Source organism: Suncus etruscus, chromosome 16 (assembly GCF_024139225.1).
Source record: "Suncus etruscus isolate mSunEtr1 chromosome 16, mSunEtr1.pri.cur, whole genome shotgun sequence".
NCBI classification, from domain to species: domain Eukaryota; kingdom Metazoa; phylum Chordata; class Mammalia; order Eulipotyphla; family Soricidae; genus Suncus; species Suncus etruscus.
Window position 1 is genome coordinate 43,216,712 of NC_064863.1, and position 24,372 is coordinate 43,241,083.

At 45.8% G+C, this 24,372-nt stretch overlaps 2 protein-coding genes across 2 annotated transcripts in view; both read right to left on the reverse strand.

Moving 5' to 3' along the window:
- OCIAD2 (OCIA domain containing 2) overlaps positions 1–24,372 on the reverse strand; it is a 945,756-nt gene that overhangs the window by 898,090 nt on the left and 23,294 nt on the right. The window lies entirely within an intron of this gene.
- The window catches only part of USP46 (ubiquitin specific peptidase 46), a 62,179-nt gene that overhangs the window by 14,799 nt on the left and 23,008 nt on the right, over positions 1–24,372 (reverse strand). The window contains exons 2-4 of the mRNA XM_049790163.1: positions 16,427–16,507; positions 13,912–14,125; positions 10,603–10,832 (exon numbers count right to left, since the gene is read on the reverse strand). Of these exons, the coding sequence (XP_049646120.1) occupies positions 10,603–10,832; positions 13,912–14,125; positions 16,427–16,507 (525 nt within the window). The remainder of the gene's footprint in view (positions 1–10,602; positions 10,833–13,911; positions 14,126–16,426; positions 16,508–24,372) is intronic.

Sequence of the window (24,372 nt, forward strand, 5' to 3'; positions counted from 1 at the left end):
AAAACCTATTGAACCAACTGAAATAGTTACTATAAACTCTCTATTTGAAATGTAGCTGCTTCCAAAATCAAAAGTGGCTGGGGCCCCTGGGGAGGGTCAGAATGGCAATTCACCTCTTTTACTCAGACAGTCCTCCCTATCAGCACCGCCCTTCTGCACCATCCCAAGCACACACACCCAGAAGCAAGGAGACATCAAGGAAAAATGTCTTCTCTTTCTCTTCCAAAAAAGCTGCCAGAAAATAAAACTATCTTCCCACACACCAGGATCTCATTTTGGTCTAAGTGAGAATGCAGCTTGTCTCCAAGGAAACGCATCACTGAGACTCTGATACTCCCAGCAAGCTCTGGCTACATCTTAATTCTCCTTTCCTATTCCCAACAGGCTTCCACATCCCCAGACCCCACTCCCGGGCGTGGGCAGAGAGGTGACAGACCAGTAGGCATCTACATTGCTCTGTTAGGAACTGACATGTGTGTGTGTTAAGTGTGTGTGTGTGTAAATCTGCCCATTGGGATACACATCTGACTTTGCCCCCTCCCTAATTGTCTCTGGAAGGGTTCACAAGCTTCATGGATAAAGTAATTTAAATTAAAAAAAAATAAGGGGCCAGAGAAATAACAGAGCAGTAAGGCATTTGCCTTGCATGCAGCCAACCTGAGATGGACCTGGTTTGATTCCTGGCATCCCATGTGATCCCCTGAGCTTGCCAGGAGCGATTTCTGAGCACAGAGCCAGGATTCACCCCTGAGCATTGCTGGGAATGACACAGCAGATAGGGCATTTGTCTTGCACACGACTCAGATTCAATCCCTGGCATCCCATATGGTTTCCCCCAGCCTACCAGGAGCAATTTTTGAGTGCAGAACTAGGAGTAATTCCTGAGCACCACTGGGTGTGGCCCAATAAATAATAAAAATTAAAAAATAATATAAAGCAGGAATTAGTGTTTGACTCAAGCAACAATTTCCACAACCTTCTTTCTGGCTCTGCCAAACAGAAATGTGTCCTGAACTCCCTAAGCAGATCTCAGGTTTTCAGAGCACAAAAACCCAGTTTTAGTAGAAAGAGGGAAAATGACCAACAAAATGAAGCTCCAGCTGGCCCAGCAAATCTGAGGTAACAAGCGAAAGACCAGTTTTTCAAGGAGCAGTGAGGTAAGACCTCAAAATCCACAAGCTTCAGTTCCAGACCCTTAAATGAGCCCACATCAGACCTGAAGTGCCCATTCAAATAAATTTCCCAAGTCTTCAAATAGTGTCCCCAAGTCTAGGACAATGAAACTGCCTCAGTTGACATAGGCACTATAATCACAAGCAATGCTCACGAAGGGTGGGGGGGGGGGTCCTCCCCAGCAAAGTATATAGTTTTCTGAAGATAGGTAGGCTGGCACAAAGATGTTTTCTGTTGACCACTCAGGCAGGTACAAAGGTAGAATCTTTGGAGCTAATTCCTGCTTCAACTTGAGGGCAGTTTAATCCCACAGTGAGATTTCACTGAGGTAGATCTTGGCATTCTTTGTTTTGTTTCTGTTTTGAGGATACACCCAGCGGTGCTCAGGGATTCACTCCTGGCTTTGCACTCAGGAATCACTCCTCCAGGACCATATGCGATGCTAGGGATTGAACCTGGGTTGGCTGCATGTAATTAAAGGCAAGTGTCCTAACTTCTGTACTACCATTCCGGCCCAGGTCTTGGCAGGCCCAAGTCTTGGCAATTCAGATGAAAGCAGTTGCTAAAAGCTGTCTGTCCTGGGAAGATATAGTTACTCCACCCTATCCATACCTGAAATCTCTATATTCACCCCTTCTCATCCCAAGAAGGAAAAGGTTCAAGCTAGGGTTTCTTCTACACCAACTTTTACAGGAGTGACCAAAAGTACAGCTGGCTATTTTCTCAAAGAGCCCAGTGCTTTCGAACAAGGACAGCTTTCTAAAAACAGTTCTTTTTTTTTTTTTTTTTCCGGTTTTGGGGCCACACCTGGCGGTGCTCAGGGGTTCCTCCTGGCTGTCTGCTCAAAAATAGCTCCTGGCAGGCACGGGGGACCATATGGGACACGGGGATTTGCACCAACCACCTTTGGTCCTGGATCGGCTGCTTGCAAGGCAAACGCCGCTGTGCTATCTCTCCAGGCCCCTAAAAACAGTTCTTAATGCCCTTAGAGACCAAGTTCTCTGGAGAGTGTCCAGCAGATGCTGGTGACCAACTGGTCAGTGGTGGCCCAGAAGGAAATCGGTCACCAGGAGGAAAGAAATTAGATGATTCTTAGACTTATGTGCAGTTAAAGACCTTAGGAAAATGGATAAGATTCGTTCAACTAATCCCAAAGGGGGGGAGAACCCCGTTTTTGTCTTACACTGTCATTTCAGAGGGTTATGGATGGAGATTTGTAGAGAGCAGTATCCACTGAAAACGCAACAACTCTATTGTCTGTGGCCATAAACCACGCAGAAGCCATTAGACTCCCCTGGGAACCAAGGTTGCAGCATTATCCAAAGACTGCCAAGGATCTTTGGGCACCAGCTTTCACTCTCCAGGAAACAGCAACTAATAGCTTTTGCAATACAAATACTTGAGAGAGCAATATTTGTATCTGCTAAAGCAGATGACCTATTCTCATGCAACTGGAAAAAAAAAAAAGGCAAATGTGGCTGAACCCATCAGTGGAGCCTTCCTGAAAATTCCACATCCCAGGAAATGAACTCTGCCAGTGAGACCAGAAGGATGGTCTGGGGCAGATATCTTGGCTACAAAGAAGATGATTCCTATTAGACTGGTTCTTACATCCTAAACTCAAAGAGTCTCCTGGTAGCCAGAGTGATAGTAAAGATGTAAGGCATTTACTTTGTATAAAGCTGACATGGGTTGAGTTCCCTGGGTTCCATATGGTACCCTGAAAACCGCTAGGAGTAATTCCTGAGAGCAGAGCCAGGAGTAACCCCTGAACAAAATTAAGTGTGGCCCCCACCAAATTTAAAAAAAAAAAAAAAAAAAAGGAGTTCCTTGAGTTCTTGGCCGGCTTCTCAACATTTCAACATCAATGGCCATACACTCTACTATTAACACCTGCCTTCCATGCTGAAAGTTCCAGAAGGCTCTAACTTTATGTCCAGTGTCTTTTTTCCGCTTGTGGGGTTAGGTGATGGTACTCAGGGATTACTCCTGGCTCTGTACTCAGGTATCACTCCTGGAGGAACTCAGGGTACCATTTGGGTTTCAGGGATCAAACCCAGGTCAGGCACATGCAAGGCAAATTGCCTTACCCACATTACTATCTCTCCAGCCCACTGTACTATCTCACCATCCCCTTAGTGCCTGTACCTTAACATAGCAGATGGAAGGCAGTGAAGAAGAGATACTTAATGAATAAAAGAACACTCATTTACACAGACACTACATAGCACCCAGAGGAAAAATATCTGAGAACAGTAGGTATAAACGAGAGAAAAGGAATGGAGAAAACATGGAGAAAAAGAAAGCTCTGGAGAGGAGCATTGTAAATTGATACAATCACTTTGGGAATGTGGTATTTTCTTTTTTTTTTTTTTTTTGGGTCACACCCGGCGGTGCTCAGGGGTTACTCCTGGCTGTCTGCTCAGAAATAGCTCCTGGCAGGCACGGGGGACCATATGGGACACCGGGATTCGAACCAACCACCTTTGGTCCTGCATCGGCTGCTTGCAAGGCAAACGCCGCTGTGCTATCTCTCCGGGCCCATGGGAATCTGGTATTTTCTAATAAAGTTAATGACTGCCTCACATGACTGAATAAGTCTACTTCCAGGTATAGATCCCAGACACATAGGCTCTAAGAAGGCTATAAGAATGTTCTGAGTGGAGGCTGGAGAGATAGCACAGCGGAAGGGCATTTGCCTTACAAGTGGCCAACTCAGAACCAATGGTGGTTCGAATCCCGGCATTCCATACGGTCCCCGTGTCTGCCAGGAGTGATTTCTGAGCACAGAGCTAGGAGTAACCCCTGAGCGCTGCCAGGTATGGCCCAAAAATAAAACAAACAAACAAACAAAAAAGAATGCTTTGAGTGGCATTGTTCACAGATGCCCCAAATTGGGAACAACTAAATTATCCACCACAGGTAAAATGGATGAATGAACTGTGGTCTACATAAGCAGTGCAATTCTACATGCAATGAAGAAACTCTTGCAAAAACACAAATCTTACAGAGATGCTGAACACACACATACACACACACACAAAACTAGGGGGCCAGAGAGAGTGTGTATGTATCAGGAAAAGTGCTTGCATTGCATGAAGCCAATCTGATACTGACCCCAACACCTCATTTGGTCCCTTGGAGTGACCCCTGAGTGCAAAACCAGGAGTGACTCCTGAACACCACTGGGATAGTCCCAAAACAACAAAATAAAAATAAGTCAAACTGAAAGTGTGTGTGTGTGTGTGTGTGTGTGTGTGTGTGTGTGTGTGTGTGTGTGTGTGTGTGTGTTCACGTTCATTTGTTCCTCCAAGGACTTTAGATGGAACTGCCATTCAAGAACCCATGCCTCAGGGACAAGAGATAGTACGACCCTGGTGCTTTGCATGCAAAAACCCTGGTTCAATCCCCAGCATTGCACAGGTCCCTAAGTATCACCAGGTATAATCTAAAGACCTCAAACAGTTCTGAGTGTGGCTCTAGTGGTCCACAATCCTGAGCTACAGCATTTCATCCTTTAGGCCCCATACCAAACGACTAGCCAGGGTGGCTAAGAGGCAACTGGGGCCCCTGAGCACCACTTGAGAGTGCAATTCCCCCATCTGAATCCCCACTCAAAAAATGAGTGGATACATGACCTGAGATAGAGAAGAAGCAGGGGATGGAAAGAAGTGGAAAAATAAAAGACATACACACACAAGACTTGGAAATACAAGAGATGAGGCACAAGGAATACTTCCAGTTAAAAGAATGGGGAAAGTATGCCAACTTTACAACAGCCCTAACATTATAAAGCTAAAGTAGACCTGTGTACTTCTAGACAGAAAGATTCCTCTTTTCCCATTTCATAGTGCCCATTAGATGGGAAAAAAAGGGAGAAAGAGGTAAAAGCACTCTAAATTCCGTATCAAAAATAATTTTAAAACACAAAAGACTGGAAACACAACACAAAAGACTGGAAACAGAGCAATAGTACAGTATCGGGTAGGGCATATGCCTTGACTGTGGCTGGCCCAGGTTTAATCCCCAGTATTATATATGGTCCACTAAGTACTGCCAAGAGTGATTCCTGAGTACAGACAGAGCAAAGAGAAACCCTTGAGCATTACTGGATATGGCCCCTGCATCAAAAAATAGTAAAACAAAAAATTTATTACAAAAACTAAACACAGGGGCCGGAGAGATAGCACATCAGTAGGACATTTGCCTTGCACATAATCATTCCAGAACCAACCCAGGACCAACTTTTGCCAGTTCAATTGCCGGCACCCCATAAAGTCCCAAGCCTGCCAGAGGTGATTTTTGAGTGCAGAGTTAGGACACCTGAGTGTCACCAGCTGTGACCCAAAAACCAAAATAAATAAGTAAAAATAAATACAAAGGACTAAAATTAAGGAAGTATTCAAATTCATGGTTCTTCTCAAAACACTAAGACAGAAAAAGGAAAAAGAAATAAATAGACTCAATTTCCAGCATCATTGGGAAGTGGTTTAAAAATTAAAAAGAGGGGCTGGACAAATACCACAGCGGTGGGGCATTTGCCTTGCATGTGGCTGACCCGGGACGGACAATGGTTCAATTCCTGGCTCCCATATGGTTCTCCCGAGCCTGCCAGGAATGATTTCTGAGCACAGAACCAGAAGTAACCCCTGAGCACCAAAAAACAAAAACAAAAAAAAAGATTTTAAATTAAAAAGAACAAAGTCCAGAAAAATCCCAAGTTCATAATGTACTCTAGATCCTCACTTCTTGAAATGGATCCTCATAATTCAATGTTGGGTCCACAAACAAAATCTTAAAAATTTGTCTTAAGAAAAACTGTATTTATGTGGCTGGAGCAATAGCACAGCAGTAGGGCATTTGGCTTGCACACGGCTGACCTAGGACGAACCTCAGTTTGATCCCCTGGCGTCCCATATAGTCCCCCAAAGCCAGGGGCAATTTCTTAGTGCAGAGCCAGAGGTAACCCATTAGCATCACCAGTTTGGCCAAAAAAAAAAAGAAAAGAAAAACTATATTTATTCCAGAAATTTACTTAATATATCTATTTCCTTAAGAAAAACTGCCTGGGGCCGGGTGGTGGCGCTAAAGGTATGGTGCCTGCCTTCCCTGTGCTAGCCTTGGACGGACCGCAGTTCGATCCCCCGGTGTCCCATATGGTCCCCCAAGCCAGGAGCAACTTCTGAGCGCATAGCCAGGAGTAACCCCTGAGCATTACCGGGTGTGGCCCAAAAACAAAAAAAAAAAAAAAAAAGAAAAACTGCCTTATTATCAATAAATATTTGGGTTCTATTCCTATGGAGTGGGAATGTATAACTAGCTATGTCCTGGTTAGTCCTGGCTCAGTCCTTGGGAATCACAGCTGGCTCTTTGCTCCTAGGATCAAACAGTGCCAGGAGCTTGAATCCAGGACTCCTACGAACAAAGTAAGCCCTCAGCGTATTGAGTTATCACTCCAGTCTCATTTTATTTAGCTACATATCCAAGGTCACATAAAAATGTCTTGGGTGTAATAGGGTTGTGAGTGAGGAAATGTTTAAGAAATCTTGCTCTAGAGTAACCTCTAAAAGAGGGCAGGAAGATGACACAGTTGGGAGACACTTGCCTTACACTCAGCTGACTAGGGCTTGATCCCTGGCATTCAATATGGTACCCTGAGCTCTATGAGAAGTTATTCCTGGGGCCGGGAGGTAAGGTGCCTGCCTTGCCTGTGCTAGCCTAGGATGGACCGCGGTTCGATCCCCCGGCGTCCCATATGGTCCCCCAAGAAGCCAGGAGCAACTTCTGAGCGCATAGCCAGGAGTAACCCCTGAGCGGCACAGGGTGTGGCCCAAAAACCAAAAAAAAAAAAAAAAGAGAGAAATTATTCCTGAGTGCAGACCCAGAAGTTAAGCCCTGAGCATTGCCAGATGTGGCCCCAAATAAAAACATTACAAACAAAAATAATTTTGAAGTTGACAATATCATAAATGCAGTACATATATGTATTCCGTATCTATTTAACATTGAAAGTTAATACGTATGTGCTGAAGTATACGTATTTCATTGATACAAAAAAAAGAAAGAAAAAGCACAAAGATGGGTTTTGAGCTGAGATAGAGTATAAGTGGGTAGGTGACTGCCGCCTTGTACATGGACAGCCCATATTTGGTCAAGATTTTTTTTTTTTTTTTTTTTTTTTTTTTGGATTTTGGGTCACACCCGGCAGTGCTCAGGGATTACTCCTTGCTCTACACTTAGAAATCACTCCTGGCAAGTTCGGGGGACCATACAAGATGCTGGAATTAGAACCACCGTCCTTCTGCATGCAAGGCAAATGCCTATCTAAATGCTATTTCTCTGGCCCCTGGTCAAGGTGCCTTTTTGTTTTTGGAGGGGGGTCACACCTGGCAGGCTTGGGGGATCATATGGGATGCTGGGATTTGAACCACCATCTTTCTGCATGCAAGGCAAATGCCCTACCTCTGTGCTATCTCTCTGGCCCCAAGGTCAAGGTATCTTACATGGTCCAGGATGGTGAGAGCGAGGGCCTGGCAAACCACCAACTGATTGCCCTGTAGGAAGTAACAAGTTGGGGCTGGAGAGACAGCACAGCAGTAAGGTGTTTGCCTTGCACGTAGCCGACCCAGGACTGACAGTGGTTCGAATCCTGGCATCCCATATGGTCCACAAGTCTGTGATTTCTGAGCGCAGAGCCAGATGTAAACCCTGAGCACCACTGGGTGTGGCCCAAAAACCAAAACCAAAGCAAAACAAAAAAGAAGTAACAAGACTTAAGGAGTTAACCAATAAAATTTTAGAAAATTGTCAGCTCAGGGCCAGAGCGACAGTACAATGGGCAGGGTGCAGCTGACCAGGATTCAATCTCCATCACCCCTTCTGGTCCCTTGCACCCTACCAGGGGTGATCCCTGAGCACCACCAGGTATGGTACAAAACTAAACAAGAGACAAATCAGGGGGCCGGGCGGTGGCGCTGGAGGTAAGGTGCCTGCCTTGCCTGCGCTAGCCTAGGACGGACCGCGGTTCGATCCCCCGGCGTCCCATATGGTCCCCCAAGAAGCCAGGAGCAACTTCTGAGCGCATAGCCAGGAGTAACCCCTGAGCCTCACAGGGTGTGGCCCAAAAACCAAAAAAAAAAAAAAAAAAAAAGACAAATCAAACCAAAGAGCAAAATAGGAGAAGCCTGCTGTCATTTTACTAGGTGTGTTCACTACTAGCCTGGCAAGTTTCCAGAATGCAAGGAATTCTTGGTAACTCAAATCACCTGAGACATCAACTGTCCAATTACAACGTGTAGACCGTAGCTGGAGCCTGACTTAAATTATCCAGCAGTATAAAAGACCATGACTGCACCAGCTGGTAAGCCTGAACACTTCTCTCCCTCAGAGACTAGTGACTAATAGAGAAGCGAAAACTGAAGTGATGGGGTCTCTGGAGAGATCAGTCCAAGGGACAAAGTACATGGTGCCTCTTATGCTCAAGGCCACAGGTCTGAACTCATGTACACACACGCCCTCAAGAACCACCCAGTATCACAGTCCCTAGGCTCCAGCACTGTGACATGGAGAGCCCTGACTTAAGTATCCTCAAAAATGGCCTCTTAGGTCTCTGAAAAGACCCCCAAATAGAAAATAAAAATGACATCATGTCTGAGATTTGCCATAAGAATAGACCAGTTTGGGGATGGGGGGAGATGACTTACAGGCTTAAAGTACATAGTCTGCATGCGGGAATCCCAAGCTTGATCCCAGTACCACATATTTCCCAAGCACCCTACCTTGGTGCCCTGATTCCTCAACCCCAAAAAGAACAGTCTGGTGATGGGAGATAGCCAAAGCTTTAACTATCACTGATCTTAACTAACACACAAGATTAAATGCACTGCTTCCATTTTTACACTGAAATAAATATTACTAAAACATAGGAGAACAGGAAAAAAAGGGAAGGAGGAAAGGTATCTAGATGGGTAAATATGGTCAAAAAATATCTTGGCAGAATATATTTCAATTATCGAAATGTTAATCTCTAGGCTGATGACATCACAGTTTGCAGATTTACAAATTTATCAACTCAAATAATTTTTTTTGGTTGGGCCATGCCTGGCTGTGACCAAGGTTTACTCATGGTGCCACTCAAGAGACCCTATGTGATGCCAGGGATCAAAGCTGGGTCACCACATGCAAGGGAAGTAAGTGCTGTACTATGTATGTCTCAGCCCTTCAAATAACGTAAATCTCTTCTCCCACCCACCCCAGCTATATTTTTTTAACAAAGAGAAAACCTGAATTCTGATTCAAAATTCTTTCAAGGACAGAGGAAAGACTGCCAAAAAATAAAAATAAAAAAGCATATTACTGTACAAAGATGGGAGCACGCGAAGCCTACATCTCTAAGCCATTTCTTGGTCCAGGCCCCTCTACAGAGGAAAAAGTAGGCTCTCTCACAGATCTTTCCTACAATGACAAGAAATTCTGATGCCCCTGATGAATGCACAGATATGTGATGCTGTGAGCTGTGAAGATAAGTAACAATAGCTGACATTCTCTGCATTTCTCTCTGTGACATGCAGGGTTGCAAAGGCTTCACCAGCATGAATTCACTGTACCCTCCTGGAAGCCCCAGGACCACTGCTGCTCGTCAACCCCGATTTACAGATGAAGAGATGAAGGACAGAGGGTAAAGCTCTCAGCTTAGGGTTCCCCAAGCAGCAGCGTCTTGGCAAAGCCCAAGCACACCCCAAGCAGCCCAGCTACAGAGCTGAACTCATCACATGCCCCTTGAATGAGGCCACTTAAAGCTTCAAGCAAACAGAACACCCAGAAATCATGCCAGGGGCCTCCCTCTGAAGTCAAACTATGCTGGCCACTGGACAGCCTCTCTCAGGGACCAGCCCCCATGCCTGCCTAACTGCGATGGCAGAGTCAGAGATCAAGTCCAGCTTCTATCACCCCCTCGCCCATCAGCTGATTTCTGTTCAGAAGGGAAACAGTGTGTTCTAAGTCCCACATGACTTCTTTGTGGCCAAAATCTTTCCAAGGGAACTGGTTGAGGTCCAAGGCCAATCCTCCCCTGAAATGTAAACCCCAGGATGAGGGATGTGACTCTCAGCCATAGAATATTAGCCCTGTAAGTGTGAAGCTCTGGGTTCTATCCCCAACACCACGAAAACGTAAAAAAAAAATTGTGAACCCTAACAACTGTGTGTCATGCTGAGTGTCCTGGTTGGTATCTGAAGCTTTGTCTGCATGCTGCTCAAGCAACCAAGATATCATGAATCCAAGCTTGGCCCTACGAGTGCCTACGCATGCATAACTGTCTGTGTAGATGGCAGCTAACTGCTCCCTGCCACACTGCACTCTGGGACAACCAGACAGGCTCTCCGAAGAAAGAGGCTGGCTCGAGGGCAAGCCCTAGCCGGGAATGCTTACGGTTTCACAGTTCAAGCATCGGGTCTCATTGGTGAGTGTTCCCTGAAAAATCTCGTGGACCCAGGTGAGTTCTGGCTTGTTATTCTCCACAGGCTCGTTCATGTTGCCATTTTTTAACTTCCCATTTTGCTTCTCCTGTTTCTTCTCTTCCTGCAGGATGTCCGCAATAGTGTTTAGCAAATAATTTAAAAACTCGTGAGCATCCTGCTGCATGTAGTTATCAAAGAGATCTGAAAAGGAGAAGAAGGCCAATGTTTCAATCTCCGGTGCTGAAAGCAAATGCTGATGCTTGATTTCTCTGCTAGTTTGAAACACCGAGAGTAGACAGATGTAGAGACATGGTCACCTTGACTGTGTCATGGCAGCAGCAAGTTCTAAAAAATTTGTTTGTTGTTTCCTGTAACCCAGTGAAGGATGAACTTCCCGTTGTGCACCTAAAGTAATCATGCCAACAAGTCTTTCACTTGTTCTATGGAAGAGAGGGAGGGAGGGAAGGAGGGAGGGAGGGAGGGAGGGAGGAAGGGAAAGAGAAGGGAAGGAGGGAGAGAAGAAGGGAAGGAGGGAGGGAAGGAGAAGGGAAGGAGAGAGGGAGGAAGGGAAGGAAGGAGGGAGGGAAGGGAGGGAAGAGAGGGAGGGAGGAAGGAAGGAAGGAAGGAAGGAAGGAAGGAAGGAAGGAAGGGAGGGAGGGAGGGAGGGAGGGAGGGAGGGAGGGAGGGAGGGAGGGAGGGAGGAGGGAGGGAGGGAGGGAATACAACAGGTAGGGCACATGCCTTGCACATAACTGACACAGGTTTGATCCTTGGAATCCCATATGGTGCCCTAAGCACGTCCAGGAGTAATTCTTCAGTGCAGAGCCCAGAGTAAGCCCTGAGCATTTTTGGATGTGACCCAAAAGAAAAGAAAGGGATGGAAGGAGTGGAGGAGGGGGATGAAGCAAGAAGAGAAAAAAGGAGGGAGAGAGGGAAGAAAGACAAGGAAGAAAGGGAAGAAGGGAATGAGAGAAGGGAGGGAGGGAAGAAGGAAGGAAGGACGGAAGGAAGGAAGGAAGGAAGGAAGGAAGGAAGGAAGGAAGGAAGGAAGGAAGGAAGGAAGGAAGGAAGGAAGGAAGGAAGGAAGGAAGGAAGGAAGGAAGGAAGGAAGGAAGGAAGGAAGGAAGGAAGGAAGGAAAATAAATTACTTGATAAATCCCTGATAAAAGATCAATATTTAATATGATGTGACCACCGAAAATCAATTATTCATGTTGTAATTTATCCAGAGCAACTGTGGTTCTTTCCCAAAGATCATATTTAAAGCCTGGAGCAGCCTGGCAGTGGCTGTAACAGCTGCTGAATCGCTGTGAGAAGGTATCAGTGTGGCGGTTCTCTGAAACCAGAGACAAAACTCGGCCGGCTGCCACCAGGAGCAGAAGCGCCGAGAGCTGAGCGGGGCTGGGAGACCTCATCATCCGTTATGTTCAGTTATGCCCATGGCGAGATCCGGGGCCGCACTACCTCCCCCCATGTTATTTTCATTCTGGCACATTTGAACTCAAACAGCTTCAATAGATGGTGATCAAATTAAATGAGACTTTATAAAACAAACATCTGATTAACTGTGCAAGTCTGCTGGAACCCGGCTGACATCAGAGATAAACAGAAACAGCTCTATCAAATATTGCCAGAGTCGTACACAATGACCAATTCAAAACCTCTGGAATAACAGTCTCCACCACCCCACTATCCCCCCTTCCAAAAAAAAAATCCGGGGGTTGATAGAAGGAGCTAAGAAATAAAACAATGGGTTATTTTATCATATGAAGATATCGAATTCATATCCTATTTATGTGAATTTGTTTCTTTTTTAACAGCACTCTAATTAGGTATGTATTTATTTTAATCACTTATGGCAAGTTTATAAGACAGAACTAATTTATTCAATTACTGAACCAGTCTATTTATTCCAATCACTGTCCTGCTCTGTCTTGAGCAATTTTCCACTGCAAAGATCCTACCCAGGGGTCCAAGGAGATGGAGCAGAGTGATAGGCACATATTCTGTAGGTGGAATCCCTGAGCTCAATGTCCATCATCACAGGGTGCCCGAAATATTATCTATGGACAGTGGGTGATGCCTAAACAATGAAGCAGTTTGAAGCAACCCCTAAGTACTCCTGGAGGTGACTTGCCAATTTCTTTTTTTTTAAAAAAAAAAAGATGATGGTTGTTTTTCATTTTTCTAACCATAAAATAGATCCTACCCGGAGGGCGGGGAGGACTTTCATGAAAATAAAAAGTGCATCCAAACATGGGACAATAATGTTTACTTTTCATTTCTTCCTGAGCCGCCCCCCAACAATGCAGTGCAGGGCATCAAACCTGGGGATTCCTTGTACAAAGCATGTGCTTGTTCCAAATCTGTGAGCTATTTTCTAGACAAGTATATATAATATATATTTTTCAGTTAATATAAATTAAGGTTCCATGATTTAACAAATTTATTCATAGTGTCAGGCATACAATTTTCCAGGACCAATTCCACTACCAGCATCAACTTCCCTCCGCTAATGGCCTCCGTTTCTTTCCCACCCCCCTGGCCTGCCTCCTGGACAAGCACAGTTTTACATTTGGTTGAAGTGGTTTGGACCTATTGCTGTCAATGTTGTTGACTTCGTGGTTTAGATATACAGCTAGGACACTCCTCTAGACCACCGAACACCTGATGCTCTTGGCTGCTGTCTCCCACCCCCAATTACTCCCAGCCATCACTTTTTATTCCCCACTCCCTGATTTCTTTCCTTCCTTGTTCTTCTCTATCCTAGAATCAGGGGTTAAGAGTGATCTAGGTATCCTCCTCCCTTTAGTATCTTGCATTCACTCAATCTGTTGCTCCATGAACCACAGATAAATAGGCTCATTCTGTACAACCTAATATTTAAGCATGCACCCTCCTTTTTTTTTTTTTTGGTTTTTGGGGTCACACCGGCTGTGGTTACTCCTGGCTCTACACTCAGAAATCGCTTCTGGCAGGCTCGCGCAACCATATGGAATGCCGGGATTCGAACTACCATCCTTCTGCACACAAGGCAAATGCCCTACCTCCATGCTATCTCTCCAGCCCCTATGCATGTCCCTTTTTAAGTTTTTCTCCGGTGCACTTTGAAGCTGATGGGTTGGAAATGGAGCAGTACCTCTCTCTCCCTTATGAAAAGGTCACTAATGGCCTCACCATCCCCCCGGCCTGCAGGAAGGAAGTGATCTCCTCATGGACAGGCAGAACTGTTCCCCGTCCTGCATCTCTGTGCACAGACTCGAATCTCCTGAGAACTCACCGTTTTCTTTCCTCAGCCTGGAAATGAACTTCTTGGGGGGGATGACACCGACCTTCTTCTTCTGCGTGGCAATGCTGTGGAAGAGATCTGCCAGGCAGGTCAGCAGGTTCTCCTTCTTCTTCTGCTGGGCCTTGTAAGCCAGCACATTCTCCCGGAACGGTCGGCAGAAGTACAAGGCCTGCAGCACGGAGTTGCAGTAGCATGTGTTCCCAAACTGCCAAAGGACAAGAGGGGGGATCACACTGGGCTTGGACTGGGCACCGGAGCTCTTGGCCCTGGCCAGAGTGCCATTCCCATGTCAGGGTACTGAGCAGCTCCACTGAAGGCAGGTGGAGGGTGAATACAAGCTTCTGGTAGTATACTGCTGCCCTAATGGGGGTTGGGGGAGGGAGGGAGAGAGACAGGGTGAGAGAGAGGAGGGGGAGGGAGCGAGGGAGAGAGAATATGTGAAAAAAGAAAGTAAAAGAAGAGGAAAGAGTGATAGAGCAAGAAAGAGTGAGCATGAGAGCAAGAAGAGAGCAAGACTAAGAACGAGAGCAAGAGAATGTAAGCAAGTGAGGGGGGAGAGAAGAGAGAATGGGAGAAGCCAAAGCAATAATAGAGCAGGTAGGGGCACCTGCCTTGCAAAAACAGTGGCAGACCCAGGTTTAATCCCCATGGTCCCCTAAGTACTACCAAATGATCCCTAAGTACAGTTACTTGTGAGCACAATCAAACTTATTTCTGAACACAGCCAGGTGTGGCCCAAAAACAAATTTAAAATAAAAGAGTAGGAGGGAGAGAGAGAGAGAAAAAAAAAAGTGGGGTTGTTGCAGCCCTTGAGAAACACAAGAAAGCAGACAGTACAATGAAAGCTGCTATACTGGCCATATGGGGACTCACATGGGACCCTTGTGTTCATACAGAACAACTTTGGCTGCACAGGGTTCTGCTTCCGTTCCTTGTCTGTGAGTCTAGCACCTTCTGAGATTATACCCCAGGAGCCCTCAATCCTGTTTTATTCTGAGGGGTATGGGGGGGGGGGGGCAGTATATGGAATTTGTCTCAGCGCAGTGTAGCCCACACATGGAGTACGGGTTCACAAAAAGTCAAGGGCACATGGCTTTATACACCTCTGCCTCAGCAAGAAGACCAGGAGGAAAGGGCACATGGGAAGTTGGTAAAAAAAGTTCTGCCCTGCAACTCAAGGCATCATCCAACTTGTGAGAAGGCAGCAGCTGTGTCCAGATACTGATAAGAAGCCAGGGCAGGACCCGGAGAGATAGCACAGCGGTGTTTGCCTTGCAAGCAGCCGATCCAGGACCAAAGGTGGTTGGTTCGAATTCCGGTGTCCCATATGGTCCCCCGTGCCTGCCAGGAGCTATTTCTGAGCAGATAGCCAGGAGTAACCCCTGAGCATCGCCAGGTGTGGCCCAAAAACCAAAAAAAAAAAGAAGCCAGGGCAAGCAAAGATAAAATCCCCCCACCTAAGCCCTCCTTTGTCCAAACCCCACCCTAGTCTCACACCCCATGTGAGGATGCTAAATGAATTACCCATTAAAATGAGGGGTTTTGTTTGTTTTTTTTGTTTTGTTTTTTGTTTTGTTTTGGGGCCACACCCATTTGACACTCAGGGGTTACTCCTGGCTATGCGCTCAGAAATCGCTCCTGGCTTGGGGGACCATATGGGACGCCGGGGGATTGAACCTTGATCCATCCTATGCTAGCGCTTGCAAGGCAGACACCTTACCTCTAGCGCCACCTTCCCGGCCCCGAGGGGTTTTTTTTAATGATGTCAACCAAAGCAAAGATCTCCTGAGTTCATTCAGAGAGAACAAACAGATTTGGTGTCTAAGGCTAATAAAATTGGGGGCTGGAGAGATTGTACAGTGGGTAGGGTCCTTCTGTGCATGGGTGACCTGATTTAATCCCTGGCATCCCATATGTTCCCTGAGCACTGTCAGGAATGACCCCTGAAAGCAGAGCCAGAAATAACTCCTGAGCATTGTTCAGTGTAGCCCAAAACAAAACAAAACCAAAATGTAAGGCTATTAAAATGCTTCTAAAAAAAAATCATGTGTGTAGATGAGATTACCCCAAATGGCACTGGGGTGGAAGGAGAAATATGGGCTACATGGAGACCATCAGCCCTTTTGTTCTAGGACAACTCACTCTGCAAAACCAAAGTTCACCTTTTCCCCATCACTAGCCAAACTAATGAGTGACTAAGAAGGTGAAACCGTTATTTAAAATGCTGTTATTGGGGCTGGAGAGATAGCATAGCAGTAAGGCATTTGCCTTGCACATGGCTGACCCGGGACCAACCTGGGTTTGATCCCAGGCATCATATGGTCCCCCGAGCCTGCCAGGAGTCAATTCTTAGCAAAGAGCCAAGAGTAACCTGAGTGTCGCCAAAATAAATAAGTAAATAAATAAATAAATAATGTTATGGATGAAAAGAAGACTAATGAAGTTATTTCAAGAATGCAGAAGCAGTTGTTCAAAAAAAAAAACCCATATTTTTAAATATACTTACGTTGACCAATCCGAAATAGTGTTCATTGATTGGAAACTGCTCTGGACCAATGTCTTTTTCCAGAGCAGAGGCATTGGTGCCCTAAAAGAGAAAAATAAACAAAGATCTGTGTAAATATAAAATAACCTAGCAGGGCTTCTAACTTGAACCCGCATCCCATATGATCTTCTGAGCACACCAGAAATGATACCTGAGTGCAGAGGCAGGAGTAAACCCTGAGTAACACTGGGTATGACCTAAAATCCAAAAATAAATAAACAGCTAAAATAATCCAATCAGCAAAATGATACTTCAGAGATCATTAATGAGATCAGCGTCTTGCTAGTTATCAAAGTATTGAGTGACAATGATGTTAAAAGAAAAGATGTCATTGACGTTAAAGGAAAACCAGTACAAGGGTTGGAGCAATAGTACAATAGTAAGGCACTTGCCCTGCATGTGGTCAACCCCCAGTTCAATCCAGGCACCATACTGGGTCTCTCAAGCACCACTAGGCATGATCCTTGAGCAGGGCCAGGAGTAAATCGAGAGCACGCCAGGTTGTGGTCCAAAAACAAAAGAAGAAACCCAGTAGATGGTTTAATGTCCATTTATCTCACTTCTTGTCCTACTAAAACATTCCCTCCAACCTGCTCTACTTGGTTCCAATGAGCAACTACTGGGAAAGAATGGTTGAGACAGGTAAATGAGCAAAGGCTGCTGAGAGCTTCTTCCAAATTTCAGTCACTGAGGACCATTCAGTGCTAAGGCCCCATCCTGTCCAACTGGTCTCTCCCTAAAACCACTCAGGTAGAGCCCTGCCAAGGGCCTCTTCAAGCAGCAATACCTCTGCCCATTCAGCCCCTGGAATCCTCATCATATGAAATCCTGGTAGCAAAGCTCCTCTCATACCACCCCCTGGCCCCCCACCTGGTAAGGATGAACCAAACCAATCCCTGTCTTTGATATATTAACAACCTCCAACAGATGTGCAAGCACTGGAAGGGGAGACAGCCATGCCCTGGAACCCAGCTGACTGGATGCGTACCCTTGAGTCCCACCTTTGAGCAGCACATATTCATCGTACTGAATCCTCCTCCTCTCTAGATAACAGTGTTCCCAATCCCTGCACCTCAAAACCACCAACCCCCTTGGTGCCCTGGCCTCCCATCAAAGAAGAATATATTTTTTTGTTTTTTGTTTTTTGTTTTGGTTTTTTGGGCCCACACCGTTTGATGCTCAGGGGTTACTTTTGGCTATGCGCTCAGAAATCGCCCCTGGCTTGGGGGGGACCATATGGGGACTCCGGGGGATCGAACCGCAGTCCGTTCCTTGGCTAGCACCTTGCAAGGCAGACCACCCTTACCTCTAGCGCCACCTTCCCGGCCCAGAAGAATATTTTAATATATTTTTTTTTTTGGTTTTTGGGCCACACCCAGTAACGCTCAGGGGTTACTCCTGGCTATGTGCTCAGAAGTTGCTCCTGGCTTGGGGGACCATATGGGACACCGGGGGATCGAATAATTTTTATTTTGATCATAGTGGCTTACATATTGTTGACAATAATATTTTAGGTACATATTAACACCAAGTCAGGGGAATTCCCATCACCGAATTGTCCTCCATCCACCTCTGTTCTGTCCTACCTCCCATATCTTCCTCCCTCACCCCCGGGGCTGCTAGAATAAGTGGTCTACTCTCAAAGAAAAATATTTTAACCAGCAGAGAGCCACTTGCTTAAGGCAACACCCCCCACTCCTTGGAACTGAAGGAATGACCCTCAGGAACAACCCTCAGGGATGAAGCACTGACCGCCCATTTCATTACCTTTCTCCTTCATTCAAAAGCTCCTTCACACACGAACTTAATGTGTTCAAGAATTATTGCCCTTGAGGGGCTGGAAAGATAGCACGGAGTTAAGGCATTTGCCTTTCTTTTTTTCTTTTTTTTTTTTTTTTGGTTTTTGGGCCACACCCGGTGACGCTCAGGGGTTACTCCTGGCTATGCGCTCAGAAGTCGCTCCTGGCTTGGGGACCATATGGGACGCTGGGGGATAGAACCCTCGGTCCGTCTCCTAGGCTAGCGCAGGTAAGGCAGGCACCTTACCTCCAGCACCACCGCCCGGCCCCCAGGCATTTGCCTTTCATGCAGAAGGATGGTTGGTTCGAATCCAGCAACACCATATAGTCCCCCATGCCTGCCAGGGGCAATTTCTGAGCATAGAGCCAGGAGTAACCCCCTGAGGCACTACTGGGTGTGGCCAAAAAAAAAAAAAGAATTATTGCCCTTGAAACGTCAATCATGAATAATTTTGTTTCTGTGGAAAAACATTCAACTATATACAAACAACCTTGTAACCAAGGTGTTTAAATAAAGTAATTAATTTTTTTAAAGTTATATGCCTTAGGAATTAGAAAGATAGCACAGCAGGATGGGGAGGTTGCCAACCTGGGTTCGATCCCAGGGCACCCCATATGAGCACCCAAGTCTGGCAGGAGTGATTCCAGAACACAGAGCTGGGAGTTAATTCCTGAGCATACCCATCCAGTCTCCATGGACCACCTCCCCTCCTGAGCAGCCCTTGTGGAGAGAGCTGTCCGTGCTTTGCTAGTGAATCAAAAGCTGGCAGAGGAGGGGTGGGAGGTCTGGAAAAGAGTGTTGGGGAGGCTAAGGATGTGGGACGTGGCCTCTGGCAAAAGTAGAGTGAGAGTCCCCAAAAGAGGTCCCTGTCCTCATATCCTGTGGCTATGTTCCCATTATACTGGAGGTATAGACACAATAGGACAATGGGGGTATAGACAATAGGACACCTGGAGTAGAGACAAGTATGGGAGTTGGTCCCGGGAACTCATGGAAGGGGCCCCCCCCAAAAAAATGGCTACACAGAAGCAACCACCCCAGAGCAAAGCTGCCAAGAGGGAGAAAAGTCTCCAGAATTATGGAGTCCAAGGCAAACAGTTCACCTCCAGAAACTGGAAAAGTCAAGAATTCTGTATCCTGGGTAGACACCAACTCAGATCCTCTGGCCTCTGGGTTAAGAAGGCTGCAGGGTGCTGGGGTTACATGAGACAGTTTGAAGTGAGAACAAAACGTTTCATGGGGCCAGAGAGATAGCACAGCAGTGTTTGCCTTGCAAGCAGCCGATCTAGGACCTAAGGTGGTTGGTCCAAATCCCGGTGTCCATATGGTCCCCTCTGTGCCTGCCAGTAGCTATATCTGAGCAGATAGCCAGGAGTAACCCCTGAAGCACCCACGGGTGTGGCCCAAAAAACCCAAAAAAAAAAAAAAAGTTTCCATTCTCCCAGAAACGATTCCTTATGATTTTTCTTCGCTCCCCCCACTTCCACAGGACCTCCGAAGAACAGGCCCCTTCCGATTCCATCTCCAACTTCATCTCTGATGAACTGTGAACACTGCCCACACAAGGGATCCCGCCCAGCAGCTGCCTTCTGGGGCTCAGTCTATGGCCCTCTCTGCCCTGGCCACACTCACAGGAATAACTAACTACCTGGACTTCTGTGGGCTCCTCCTACCACTGCCAACTCTTGAGCCTCACCTCAGAAACTTCGTTTCTGATCTCAGTCAGACAGGATCAAGTCACACTGACATTTCCACTTGCCCACTGCAGAAGCTCTCAAAATGCAGGACTCCATGTCAAAGATCTCCCTCAAGAACATTCTTGTTTGGTTTCCTTCCCCGTAGTGTGCTGACAAAGCTACTGACCAATGTTGGCCAGTAAGACCTGGCTCACCATCAGAGAACAACCAATGTTGGTGTGAATGTGGAAGGAAAGAACCTCATTCATTGCTGGTGGGAATGTTAACTGGATCAGAAAAGGCAATTTTTTTTTTTTTTTGGAAAACAATATGGTCACTTCTCAGAAAACTAAAAATTGATCTTCCATGTGACCCAGTAATTCCACTTGGGGCATCAATTCCAAGGGCCCCAAAATCTATTCAGAGGAAAAAACATCTATTCTACTACATTCAATGCAACACTATTCCAATAGTCATTAAGCCACTCGTTATAAACACAAATCTGATGCCAAAGAAAAAGTACAGTGGGTAAAGTGCCTGCCATTTTATACAGCAGACCTGCATTTGATCCCCAACATCCCATATGGTCCCCCTAAGCACAGGCCAGGAATGATTCCTGAGCATGAAGCTAGGAGTATCCCTGGGTGAGGCCCAAAAACAAACAGGAGGGAAGAAGAAAAACTACTAAACACAAATCTGCTTTAGGGTCGGAGAGATAGCATAAGAGGGTAGGCCGTTTGCCTTGCATGCAGAAGGACGGTGGGTTCAAGTCCCGGCATCCCATATGGTCCCCCCAAGCATGCCAGGAGCAATCCTGAGTGCTGCTGGGTGTGACCCAAAAAAACAAACAAATAAAATAAATAAATAAAATTTAAAATAAAATAAAAATTACCCAGTGATTTGTTTTGTTTTTGTTTTGTTTTGGGGCCACACCTGGTGGTACTGAGGGGTTACTTCTCACTTTGTACTCAGGAACTACTCCAGGCCGTGAAGATTTGGGGATTTAGCCAAGGGACTGGGGGCACATTGCTTTGCATATAGGAAGCTGAGGTCAATGTCATGATCCCCTGAGCCTAAGAGTACTGGGGGTGGGGGATGGGGAAAATCATATATGGTGCCATATATGCATATATGCAACAACAAAATTTTAAAACACTACCACACAATCTCCTACCCCTCCTCACCAATGGTTCTCCAAAATGTCTTTACAATATCTACTCAAGTTGCTTGGTTTTGTCTTGGTTTCTGTTTGTTTGCTTTTGAATTTCCAGGCCACACCTGGCAGTAAAAGGGCTTACTCCAGGTTCTACACTCAAGGATCACTCCTGGCAAGGCTCAGGGGATTATATGGGGTGCCAGGGACCCAAATATCAGGTCAGTGACATGCAGGGTAAGCTCCTATCTACTGTACTCTTGCTCTAGGCCCTCCCCCCCCACTGCATGTTTATATAACCTATAAAACCATGGTCCATCTCCTACCTCATGGAACAAGCAGTGTAAATGACCTGCTCAGTACTGCCCTCTCAGTGGCAAGCATATAGTACAGACCTGCTGAACAAGGGGACCATTGAATGGGTGGTGGCAAGTGATGGGGAGACGGATGGATGGATGGATGGATGATGGATGGATGGATGCTGAGGGGATGGATGGAGGATGGATGGATGATGGAAGGATGGATGGTCGATGGATGGATGGAAGGGACACAGGCAGATAGCTAGATGGATAAGTGAATGGATGGTTAAATGGGATGCACACTAGAATGGTGGACAAGATAGGCAGATGGATGGCAAGATAAATGTATGAACAGGCTGTTCTCCTCTTTACTGTTCTTTGGGACCTTCATGGGGCACTCCCTCCACTCCCCATTCTCTCCCTCCTCCTCTGTAAAATTCACACTCTAAAACTGTTCTCTGTGGACCATAGAATGTTATAGACATCAAAACCAAACTCTTCCTATACATACAGCATTTTCCACAATGAACTTTTGTGTGTGAACTTTTGCACATCTGTAATAGATCCTGGAATTCAATGTTAAACATGAATCTCTCTGAAATAAAAGGACACAGATACCATAAGGAACTTTTCCCAATGATGGCAAATAATATGATGATGTATGATGGTGTTGGGTTACTGATAGACCAATTAAGCAATATCAATTAGACTTCCTAAATGAGCCTATCTTTCAATGCTACACTTCCAGATTTAAGCAATTTGTTCTTCCTGGTGTGTACAGGCAGCAACATCCATAGACAAGCACAAAGACCCAAATAGCAGATGCCTGTCTTAAGACAGGCTTGGTCCTCTCCTCCCTCCTAAAGTTCCAGAAAGGGCACACAGAAGGCAAACAGCAGTTCTCTGCCACATTCTGGAGCTCATGCTCCTATTCCCCTGTTGTGTTCTCACCTGCAAAAATCTGCTTCTAGATTCATTGCAGCGCTATTTACAATAGCCAGACTCTGGAAACAACCAAGATGCCCTTCAACAGATGAGTGGCTAAAGAAACTGTGGGTACATATACACAATGGAATAGTTATGCAACCATCAAGAGAGTTGACATAAAATTTTCCTATACATGGATGCACATGAAATCTATTTATGTCTGAGTGAATAAGTCAGAGGGAGAGAGATAGAGAAACAGAATAGTTTCACTCATCTAGGGTTTTAAAGAAAAAAAAGAAGACATTATTGTAATAATGCCAGAGACAACAGAGATAAGGGGCTAGAAGGACCAGCTCTCAATGTGAAGCTCACCACAAACAGTGGTGAGTGAAGTTAGATGACTAACTATCATGACAATGTTAATGAGTGAGAGAAGTAGAATCCCTGTCTCAAATATAGGGGTGGGGGAGGGAGATAGGGGCATTGGTGGTGGGGAAGGTTGCACTAGTGAAGCAGGGTGTTCTTTTAATGACTGAAAACCCAACTACAAATCATGTATGGTACTCGTGGTGCTTAAATAAAGAAAATAAAAGAATATGCTTCTAGGGAGGGGCCAAAGTGATAGTATGGGGGGAGGGGTTTGTTGGCCTTGCACACAGCTGCCATGGGTTATCCCCTAGCGTCTTATATGGTCCCTGAGCACTGTGAGGGTCTGAATTCCTGAGTATAGTAATCCGTAAGCACCCATTCAACGACACAAAGGAGAGAGGTAGATGAGGAAGCCATCAAATGTGTTTTTCCTTTTTCTTGGCAGGACTCCTAGTGGTGCATGTAGGCCCATTTAGGGCAAAAGGTCAAACCCAGTGTTTCTGCATGCAAAGCACATGCTCTAACCCTTTAAGCCAGCTCCCCAGCTTGACATGCCTTTCAGATTCTCTTCTTGACTGTCTGAATTTTTCACTATGAGCATCTATTCATGGGGAAAAGCTTAATAAAAAGTGGACAGCTACAATCCTGAAGCACGGGTTCTTGGGCCCACAGTACAAACCTCAGCTGCACTGAGTTTCACTCTTTCTTCCCCCCATTACTAATCTGAGCTGACACAAAAGGCTTGTTGGCAGTGGTAAGTCACAGGGTCCAGAGGCATGAAAAGCACAGAGTTCTTATTTCCATCAATAAAATAAATACATACATAGATATAGATTCCAGCTGCACATACATGGCAGCCCTTGAAAAACAAAGCAGCACCGCACTTCATTAAAAATAGAATCTGGGCTGGGACAAGTTCCAACACCCAGACTGTAATATTAGCTCTTCAAAGTACTTCTGAAAGCAATTCAGTACTGCAGAGGGGTGCTACCCAAACAGAAAACAAACAACCACCGGGAGGAATGAGTCATCAATGCCAAAGGCAGGTGTAGGAAGGCATTTTTAAGGCCCACTTTAAAGCCATTTATAAGGAAAACATGTTCAAATGGCTTCCTGAGGGAGATAAAGGAAAAAGGAGACAGGCCTTTGCCCAGTGGGAGAATATACTCAGAGCAAAGGGTTGGGTTTTTTTGTTGTTGTTGGGTTTTTTGTTTGTTTGTTTGTTTGTTTTTGCATGGCAGGCAGAAATCAACATAAATGCGTTGGTGTAACATGGATGAGTCTTATGAGTAAGCCTGAAACACAAAAGCTGGGATATATACTTGGAGATCAGGAGACCTCATCAGAAATGGGAAAACAAGAGCCTGAGAGCATATGTGTTTGCCCAAGAGCGCCACAAAGAGACGGTCACACAGCACTCCAGGCAAGTTTGCCCACTTGTGTGGTACAAAGCACAAAAGGGCCACAAGCACAGTCCAAAAAGACACATGAGAGGGGCTGTAGCTATAAAACAACGAGTAGGGCACTTCCCTTGTCCACTGCTGACCTAGGTTCGATCCCAGCATCCCATATGCCTTCACCCTCCCCCCATCTACAGTGATCCCTGAGCACAGAGCCAGGAGAAAGCCCTGAGCACCACTGATGCGGGCCCCCTAAAAAAACAAAAGCAAATGACAATTGAAG